Raw genomic sequence first — 10,989 nt, forward strand, 5'->3', positions numbered from 1 at the left:
ATGCTTTTAACAAAATGTCTTTAACAAAAAAAGTGATTTTCTCCTAGACAGAACCTACTGCTCTCTCCGGTAAAAGGAATGGAACCCCTATAAGGAGTTTGCAGTTGAAAAAATGGGGCCACTATTCCCCAAATGTTCACTGTGTAATGTGGCACAGGTGGAGTCGCAGCAGAAGTAGAGCTCTGACACAGTCTCTGCAGTTATCAGCAGCTTTACTTCCAACACAGGACTAACAAATGGCCTCAGCAGGGGTTCTGCCAACAGTTTGGGAGCTGCATAGCAATCTTCTCTAACGAGAGGCCCCGTCTTTTGAACAGTGCATTAACTATGGTACAGCTCACAGGGCAATGGTGGAAATAATACCTCTCTTCCCTACTAGCCACAATTATTCTTCCAGCAGTGTACAATGCAACTGTCCTCAGGCAAATGTCCCTGGCAACTCCCTGATACAAGGGCAGTATACAACTGGTAGGTCTCTGCAGGACTTCCTGAAGTTCTACTCCAGTCTTCAAGGTGTTCCTCTGAGATTCCATTAGATGCTTCATTACAGATTCCATAAAAACTAAGGACAAAATAGTGCAGCATGCTCTGCACTAGGATGGATACCATAATGAAAACCCAATGGACTCCATTATTGTCAATGGGGTCCATCAGGAAATGCTGGTGTCCACTGGATCTTGCACTGCTGTTAATTTTGTTTTTCTATTCCTATAACAGATGTGACCATAACCTTAGGAGAGGCTTTTCCATGATTAATGTAAACCATGAAAATCAGACATCATATAGTACATGGAAATCTCTTTCTAACAAAGCTAGAACCTGCCCTCATCCTCATATGGATCCAGAAATATCTCCATTCATTGCCCTTCTAGATTTATTTTAAGAAGTTCAGGGGACATGTCCATTTTCAGGCGGTGTGTCCTTTCTCAGGGTTGTGTCCTTTCTCAAGGGGCATGTCCTTTCTGCTGCAGCTATCTACCTGTAATTATCACAGTTTCTAACAGGAGGTACAGCTGGTGGTAGCTGAAAGACAGGACTGAGCATAATTGACCCCCTCAGCGAGGTGGACAAAACAATAAGCAAAGAAACAAATAGTAGGTGGCGCTAAAGGGTTTTCCCATCTCAGACCAAGGGAGTCATATCGCTAAAATTTGCCCCCATTGTCTGATAGGTGCGGTTCCCACCTCTCAGACTCATAAATACAGTTGGTAAAGTGAAGGCAGGCGCATCGTGCATGAGATGCTGCCCTCCATTTATTTCTATAGGGCTAGTGAAAATAGCCAAGTGCCGACTCGGCTATTTCCGTTGGCCCCATAGAAGTGAATGGAAGCGGTGGCCACAAAATTGCAGTGCAATCCCATTCATTTCTATGGGTATTCCGAAAATAGTCAAGCGCCTCTCGGTGGGCCGATAGGAACACTTGGTGGTGGCCAGACCCGGCACTGCCAGCCACCACTTTACCAGCTTTGTTTTCACTCCCAGAGGTGTGACCCGCACCTAGACAATTTGGGCACATTCTAACTATATGCCCCCATCATCTGAAATAGGAATACACCATTATTGTTTGCTACATTTATTTGCCAACATACTCCATCAGAGATTACATAATGACAAACTATCAGACAAAACTAGAAGAGAACGGCCTTGCTCAGGGATGGCCAACCTGCGGCTCTCCAGCTGTTGCAAAACTACAACTCCCAGCATGCTCAGTCTGCCTACAGCTCTCAGCCCACAGCAGGGCAGGGTGGGAGTTGTAGTTTTACAACAGCCAGAGGGCCGTGGGTTGGCCAGCCATGGCCTTGCTCATAAGAGCTGACCGTTTTCCCACAAAGGAGAAGTACTTGTTTTGTAGGAAGGTTCAGCCACCTTTTATAGAAAACAGAGTAGCACACCTAGATTGGAAGGGGGCGCGTTTAGAGAGGGGAAGCCCGATTATGAGTGAATTACAATAATCCAGACAAGAATAAATCAGAGCAATAGTAGGAAGTTCTGCTGTTTCCACAGTTAGAGAAAGCTGGATTCTGGAAATGTTTTAGAGGTGCATTCAACATGAGGATGCAAGCGACTGAATATAGGGAGCAAAGGAAAGATCTGCATCGAAAATAACCCCAAGACAGTGGGTATACTGCCTGGGAGTTCTGATAGGGCCATACAATAAATAGGAAACATCAGGTTTCCTTGGGTTAATACACAGTAGAAGTTCAGTTTTTGAAAGATTCAGTTTTAGACAGAAGAGAGGACATGATGTTAGAGACAACAGATGGACAATCACGGGTGTTTTGTAGTAGTGCAGGAGTGATGTCATCGGAAGACGTATATAGTTGGGTGTCATCAGCAAAAAGATGGAACTAAAAACAAACTCAGCCAAAAACTTTCTATGTGTTAACAGACCTTAAGGGGGTATTCCCATGTGAGACAATGGGGGCATATTGCTACGATATGTGCCCCATTGCTTGATAGGTGCGGGTTCCATCGCTGGGACCCACACATATATTGAGAACGAAGCAGGGAAAGTGGTGGCTGGAGGACCCCAGATTTCCCCGAGTCCTCCCACCACCAAGCGCTCTCCCCACAGTAGTGAATGGGAGTGCACCGAGTATGTGCGGCCACCGCTCCCATTCATTTCTATGGGCCCAATGGAAAAAGCTGAGCCAGTGCCCCCTCCACCACTTTCCAGGCCTCTTTTTGGTGTAGGTACGAGTCCCAGAAGTAGACCTGCACCTATCAGACAATGGGGGCATATCCTAGTGCCCCTATTGTCAGATATGGGAAAACCCCTTTAAAGGGCTGGTCCAGGAACATATAACTTTTCCCAGATGCCTGCATCCTGCCACCACTAGCAAAAGAATCCAACTTACCTGCTCCCACACGCTGGCTCCCATCTTCTGGTCTGTGGCCTGTTTACTTTCTCCACTCAGCATGGGCATGGTCATCTTCTCCACTTCAGCCAACCACTGGCTTCAGCAGTGTGTCCACAATAGACATGTTACCACTGAAGCAGAGCAGGTGACCATGCCCATGCCAGGGGGGGAAGTAAACATACTGCGGACTGGACACACGTGAGCCAGCGCACAGAACGGGTGTGGTGGGGAGCAGTTAGGTGTGAGTCTTTCCTAAGACAACCCCCTTTAAAGGGATATTTCACATATTAACATTTGTCACAGATCTACAATCATTAAATTAGGTCAGTTGGGCTATAGTGGGGAGAAGTTGTATGAAGTCATGGATGAGCATGTGAGCTACTGCTACATACTATTCTATAGGACCTATGAAAGCATGCTCGCTGAGGTTACATATGTGATAAATTGTGGAAATATCCCTTAATTTTACATCAATTAGGTCTTGTAAGTTGTGATGTACTTTAACTTCGGTCAGCTTGTTGCCGTGCAGCCAAGTGGCCCTCGGTTAAAAGTCAACCAAGAGCATAATATGCATGATATTTGCACGTTCTCCCTGCGTTTGTGTTCGGTTTTCACTACATTCTTCCCAAATATGTGTGTGAGATAGGGAAATTAGATTGTGACTTCCAGTGGGGACCTCTGTACAGTGCTGCTGAATATGTTAGTGCTTTATCAGCAAATGGAAGGAAATAAAACATAAACAACATAAAATGATTTAGATGTCAGTGATCATCAACTATGTCACACTTTCTTTTTAGCAGTGACTAATTTGCTTTAAATGGCAAGCATCGCCGTTCACGGTCCTTTGAAGATGAATAAGTGCAGGGTGAAACCTGAAAATACATGATCTAAAATTCTAAAAATGGATCTGCCGCCTCAGCCCTGCTCCTTTACTAGAGGCACAACCACCCATCAAACATGTTCACACCTAAGAAGATACCAAGGAAGCTTACGTCACTCTACTCTCTATCTTCAGCTACGGCAGCAATGACAAATGCTAAGATGAACCTTTAAGCAGATGGGGAACCAAAATCCTATACAGTATGCTTTATTCTCACTGTCAATGAGTCTAGAGCGGCCTGGGGAACCTTACAGCACGGGTCTTACTGCAAAAGAATCCAAGTCCTCCATGTACTGACAGGGTTCCATGACGCAGTGACAGCTCCTCGCGGTAGTCCATTTACAATCTTGGCGATATGCATACAGTCAGTGAGACAGAATGAGCAAATTATCCTTAGACTAATCACTTTCTCACCCAAGTCGCGTTCAGATTGTGAATCCTTCTCAGATAATACATAGCAGACACTTGAGATCATCTGAGTTCAGCTTCTACATTCTGACCAAATCTGTGCCAAAGTACAGCTGACAACAATTATAATTATCCCAACTGCCGAACTCAACTTCACAAAAACAAAATTCTTGCTTTACAAAGTAAGTTGGTAGCTGTTAAATATGGTCCAAATTAACAGAAAAGAATAACGGGCAGAAGAGAAGTATCTACATATCTAACATGGTGCCCTAACGGGAAATGTATGGTCATATTTACATTACTATTGTAAATCTCCGGTGCTGCCAAAAGTGACTCCAAGTAAAAGCCTCTTGGAAGAAAACCATGTGTTTATTCATGCTGCTAAGCCTGGCTATGCTTATACAAGTGGGTCATCATAGTGGAACATACCCTCATGAGGTAAGGCGTCCCTTCCCCCACATCATAACTTCACCAACCGCACAGGAGCACCACCCATAGCAGCCACATAGCTGTACAAATATTCACCTACGTCTTGGCACAAAGTATCCCAATACATCTAATAAAAATCCATCTTTTAAGATTTTGAAATGATATTTCCCATGACATAATAGTAGAGATGTATTACTGCTATAAATCAACAAAGAGGTCGGCATCATTCATGGGCATTATCTTGGCCTCGTGAGTTCATGATTTAGTAGTAGTAGTGGTGATGAGGTGTAAAGGTTTCATTCGGCCTCAGACATGATCATTCAGGGTCATAGGACGTCATTTGCATCAGAAACATCTCATTGTGGTTTACGGGATTTTTTGAGGATTTTAGGTCAAAGTTATTTGACTAAAACCTGTGCGTCGCAAAGCGTCAAAGCCTCGGCAGAATATCTAAGCAAAACTATGGACCTAAAATCTGCACCAAAGGTCAATTTATACTGCCGTTTTTTTTTTTTCGTGGAAATTTCTTAAAATCTGATCCTGTAAAACATTGTGGATTTCCCTCAGCTTTTACGTTCCATCTAGACATACCTGAGATGCCTGATTAAAGTACAACCCAATAAGACAGGAGGAATGATGTCCATATTAGCTAAATGACAGCATTCACTTTTACCCGTCTGTCACAGGACTAACAGCAATCATATTGTTCAGACCTGTCGGACTTAAGGGCAAACACTTCAATGCAATGGAAACATCAAAACAGTACAAACTGCAAGCTCGTTTCTCATGAATGGAGGCTATAAGTTGCCTTTTCTATGTCACATCCAGGATTTCCCTTCTCACACCTCCTCCAGCCGCATTTTCTAAGCAGGGACCCGCTCAGAGGTGTGTGTTTGCCAGTGTACACACGACGCCTGTATGTTTATATAGTAAATAGAATAACAGTCCCATCTCTGTAGTCTACGCACATTCTTCTCCCCTCACATGAAATTAGCAGAACATCAAAGATGAAGTAATCGTGTTTTGGTTTTACTAATCACTGACATAAAAGATCGTCTTTCATCGGGATCTCCTATTCTTGTCCAGCACGTTGCCTAAAGTTCTCCACAGCATCATTACAGCTAATGTAAGCATGGACCACAGACAATGATCTCATGACACCACCAATATCAACCTGAATGACACAGTTCCACGATACCAACCCTCAGAGAAGATCTACTGAAATCTAGAGACTCAGATTGATAATGGTGACCTGTATTTGGCAGTCTGTCATGAGGCTCGCAGTCAGCACATGGGGAAGTGTGAGCACATTGCTGGCATCTTCTGGAATAATTGTTATATTTATGAGACACTTAAGGTTAATTTCATGCGATGATCAAAAATGATGTGATCATTATGTCTGGGGCCAGCGTTAATGTCTCCACGTTTCAGTGGCAGTCGTGCTCAAACAGTCTATCCACCTGCATTTCCTGAGAGCGGTGTAGTCACTGCAGAGCTACAAACTACATTACCACACAGGCTGGAGGGACTGCGACCAAAACAGACCCTCTGAAAAAGTTCAGCATTCCAGACATTCCCCCAAATTACTGCAAAAGTCTCATCAAATTTCCAGGGTTAGAAAGTTGCCCGCCTGTGATTTTATGTCCTCCATCCCTAACATAAAGCTGACTGAGAAGGTTCCTTTCCCTGAGCTCTTACAAGAAGCTTTCTGCACCTGCCTTTCAGTTGAGATGAAACTTTTCAGCCCATAGGATACATTGGATCTTGGTCTTCTAAACTAAAGGGTGATCACACATTTTTGGCCAAGATACAAGCAGACAATTGCCTCAAGGTATTGGCTTGATCCTCACATGTAGAGATGAGGTCAACCCTGTCATCCTCAGAGACCTAAAGATTCAGCAGCCCTCTGCGGGCACTACCATAGGCATAAACCTCTCACTGCTATATTTCCTGTACTTATAAGTGAGGTCATACTTTAAAAGTCTTGGCAAAAATGATCTGGAGAAGTTGCTGCTGCAGCGAGAGGTTTCGACTTTTACGTAGCGCAAGGGTCAAATGTTTACACGTGACATAGAGACGTCATTGGAAAAGATAATCGTTCCATGCAATCAATTATAATGACGTCATTGCGACCAGTTGTGGAAGATAATTTATGGTGAGGTAGAACATGCTGGTCATGGATTTACTGGAGAAGATCAATCTGGTACAAAATTGTCCACATGGTTATGATTACTTTGCTTGTGGGACGCTTTGAAAGTATTATGTGCAGTCAGAAATGGAATTATGATAATAATATATATCAAATACATAATAATAATAGGAGATACTGAGAGCTTCTGGCAAACACAACACTTGCTGTCATCATTTACAACATGGGGCACTTACCTGCAATAACTGCTGGGGACCTCTGCCCTCCCTCGGCTCTGAGCCAAAATTGTAAGGTGAAAGTGTCCCCTGGCAGCTCATTATCCGCCTTGAGGCGCAGCTGGTCCCCGTGCCCGGTGAAATAGAGAGCTCTCCCGGGGGGCAGGAACTCCGCAGCACCTTCATGCCCCTCTCGCTGATGATGATGATGACGATGATGATAGAGTCTCAGGTGCTCTAGGCTGGAGAGGGACCGGCGGCCTCGGGCAAGGCTGGTAGCGCAGGAGCCCTCCTGGACGCTGCGCAGACTGCGGCTCTTCCGCACCGTCCTCCGCGCCCGCTGTGAACGCTCCTCCATCCCGCACTGTGAGGCACTTGCCAAGGCTGCACAGAGGAGCCCGAGAGGCAACAGGAAAGTCCAGAGCAGCATCTCCAACTCTTCCCCCCCTGCACCCCACTCTTCTCTCCCGATCTGCCAGCTTTGGGCGCTATCCTCCTGGCTGGGCACTTGTCCTGCTGCAGGATCTGGGAATCACCAAACAAGGTGTCCTGATCTCCTCATCCAGTAGATCCTACTAGTTTTCTTATCTTTAGACATAGAATTGAGGAACACCCCCCCCCCCCCTCTAATATCCCACAATGAGATGCTGAGTCCTCCCCCCCCCCTCAAAAGGATGCTTCAGCTGAACATTTTTTGCCTTCTTTCTAAGCTTTAAGCCCACACTGTCCCCTTAGCCCCCTCCTCTCTCCTCCTTACAAAATGAAAGAGAAGCCCCCTCCTAGGATGAGTAAACAAGAATATGCTAATCTACTCAAGGGTGCTCCACCTTCCCATTCCCCACTGGATTATTCCTATTAAACTGCAAGGATCATGTCTGATCAATGAGGATCCAGGGCAGGCTGAGGATGGTGAGGAGGACTTGACTTGCCTCTTCTTCCTCTGCTTCTCCTCACACATCCCATCCCTTCAGGCAGCAGAGATGTGAGCAGGCAGTGTCCCCTCTTTTCCTGCTCTCTCCCCACTTTTCATGCTCATCCCTGTCCACAGCACACATTCCTGGTTCCTCTGCTCCCCCTCCTTCTCCTGGCTGGGAGGAAAAGCTACTACTACTGCTGGAGATGTGTGCACACTCCTCATGCCCTCTTACAGAGTCCTGAAACTTGATTCTTTTCTGCAAATAACATTCTTTATCCTTCCTCTCCCCCCCCCCCCTTACTTTTTTAGGTTCTTTAAACTTCCATGACCCCCCTCCCCGAGTTTACCCCTCTTCTTCCAGTTCACTTGTAGTAGGCAGAGGGTCCCATAGGGTGAAGAAAGTGATTACCTTCGTCCAGATCAGGCTCGGACTGATTGTGTGGACTTATCTTATTTGATGTTGTGCCAGGAAAAAAAAAGCAAAGAAGTAATTATGAGAAAGAAAAAAAAAATAATAACCTCCCACCCCCCAAAAAAATAAAAAATGTTGGGTCTGTATGAGAAGTGTTGTCCCAGTCTTCTGTGTTTGCAGCACAGGTACTATGCTCCCCTGCTTGCCGTTTTGTAGATCTGTATTTTTTTTCCTAGAGTGGGACGTTTTTTTTTTTCTTCCTTTTTAACTCATGCTTGTATTCTATTCTCACTCATAAAGTGATCTCCGCAGCTCCCCCTAATGGCCAAATAGGGAATTGATTGTCAGGCTTCATAGCCTTACCAAGTGGGATCAGCAAACAGTAGGACTTCATAAATAAGGGGAGTCAATATTCAGTTTGGGCTGAAGGTTGTTACATGGGGTGGGATTAAAAGTCCCTTAATCTGAATCAAGGATAAAACTGTTATGGTAGAAATATGAGATGTTAGGCTGTGGGCTCTGCTGCTGATTTTGCACCTGTAATTTATTTTATATTGTTTGGAGGTGGTGGTCAAACTTAGTTATTCTTTTTTTATTTGTTTCTTTTTTTTTTGCATTGGTTAAGTCTCTGTTCACATCTAGGTCGGAGTTTCGGTCGCAGATTACATCACCTTTTATGGGGAAAATGGATATGAAGACAGCAATATGTTTTCTATATGAAATGTAGCTACAGTTTTGGTAAATTAAGGTTGCTTCATATAATGATATAAAGTTGTACAATTTAGCAATATACTTGATGTGTCAATTCCTCGCCGTTTTCAAGATCTCTGCTTGCTGTCATTGGATGGGAGCATCCCATCCAGGTGGTACAAAACCTGCTCTGGTCATGTGATGGACACACAGGTGGGTCCTCTCTTCTAGCCAGCTGTGCACGTGTGTAATCATCATTTCACTTATTATCTTCAGTGAGAGTAACGCCCAAATTTGGAAACTGGTGAGGAATAGGGATGAGCAAATTGAAGATCCAAATTTCAGGATAAATTTGATGCGAAGCTGAATTTCCTCGTACTTCGCAGTAGCGAATCAATGTAACCTCAAATAGTGTAAAAAAAACTAAAAAATAATACATGCTCTATTTGTTCACAATGGGCCGCCCACAGCCATCTTGCTTGAAGATCTCGGCCAAAATCCTGTGCGCGGTGATATATGAAATCAATACGCGGCCCACCGAGATTTCGCACCAGACCCAGCCCATTGCAAGCAAATAGATCAGGAACTTTTAAAAAATGTATCAAATAAACGCGCAGCTGAGGGATACAATCATGGGGAGAGATGCAATCTCCGCTCCTGTCATTTCACCCACTACTGAGACTGAACAAAAATATAAACACAACACGTTCGGTTTTGCTCCCATTTTGCATGAGCTGAATTGAGTTCAGCTCATGCAAAATGGGAGCAAAACATTCTGAAACATTTTCTACATACACAAAAGACCCATTACTCTCAAATATTGTTCACAATTCTGTCTAAATCTGTGTTAGTGAGCACTTCTCCTTTGCCAAGATAATCCATTGCACCTCACAGGTGTGGCATATCAAGGTGCTGATTAGACAGCATGAATATTGCACAGGTGTGCCTTGGACTGCCCACAATAAAAGGTCACTCTGAAATGTGCACAGTTTTGCCTTACTGGGGGGGGGATGTCAGAAAACCAGTCAGTATCTGTTGTGGCCACCATAGCCTCAGGCAGTGCGTCACATAGAGTTGATCAGGTTGTTGATTGTGACCTGTGGAATGTTGGTCCACTCCTCTTCAATATCTGTGCGAAGTTGCAGAATATTGGCAGGAACTGGAACACTGCTGTCGTATACGCCGATACAGAGCATCCCAAACATGCTCAGTGGGTGACATGTCCAGTGAGTATGATGGCCATGCAAGAACTGGGATGTTTTCAGCTTCCAGGAATTGTGTACACGGCAATATGAGGCTGTGCATTACCATGCTGCAACATGAGGTGATGGTCGTGGATGAATGGCACAGCAGTGGGCTTCAGGATCTCGTCACGGTATCTCTGTGCATTCAAAATGCCATCAATAAAATGCACCTGTGTTCGTTGTCCATAACATATGCCTGCCCATACCATAACCCCACCGCCACCATGGGCCACTCGATCCGCAACCTTCACGTCTGCATACCGCTCACCCACACAACGCCACACACGCTGTCTGCCATCTGCCCTGAACAGTGAAAACCGGGACTCATCTGTGAACAGAACGCCTCTCCAACGTGCCAGACGTCATCGAATGTGAGTATTTGCCCGCTCACGAACTGCAGTCAGGTCCAGACCCCGATGAGGACGACGAGCATGGAGATGAGCTTCCCTGAGACGGTTTCTGACAGTTTGTGCATAAATTCTTTGGTTATGCAAACCGATTGTTGCTGCAGCTGTCCGGGTGGCTGGTCTCAGAGGATTATGGAGGTGAACATCCTGGATGTGGAGGTCCTGGGCTGGTGTGGTTACACGTGGTCTGCGGTTGTGAGGCCGGTTGGATGTACTGCCAAATTCTCTGAAACGCTTTTGGAGAAGGCTTATGGTAGAGAAATGAACATTCATTGCACGGGCAACAGCTCTGGTAGACGTTCCTGCAGTCAGCATGCCAATTGCACGCTCCCTCAAACGTTGCGACATCTGTGCCATTGTGCTGTGTGATCAAACTGC

At 45.1% G+C, this 10,989-nt stretch overlaps 1 protein-coding gene across 1 annotated transcript in view; it reads right to left on the reverse strand.

Annotated features, from left to right (window-relative positions):
• PAPPA (pappalysin 1) overlaps nucleotides 1–7,518 on the reverse strand; it is a 370,045-nt gene extending 362,527 nt beyond the window's left edge. Inside the window, exon 1 of the mRNA XM_044306571.1 lies at nucleotides 6,964–7,518. Coding sequence (XP_044162506.1) covers nucleotides 6,964–7,372 — 409 coding nt within the window. The 5' untranslated portion in view covers nucleotides 7,373–7,518. The remainder of the gene's footprint in view (nucleotides 1–6,963) is intronic.
• Nucleotides 7,519–10,989: the final 3,471 nt, after the last annotated feature.

The sequence above is a fragment of the Bufo gargarizans genome, chromosome 9, assembly GCF_014858855.1.
Source record: "Bufo gargarizans isolate SCDJY-AF-19 chromosome 9, ASM1485885v1, whole genome shotgun sequence".
NCBI classification, from domain to species: domain Eukaryota; kingdom Metazoa; phylum Chordata; class Amphibia; order Anura; family Bufonidae; genus Bufo; species Bufo gargarizans.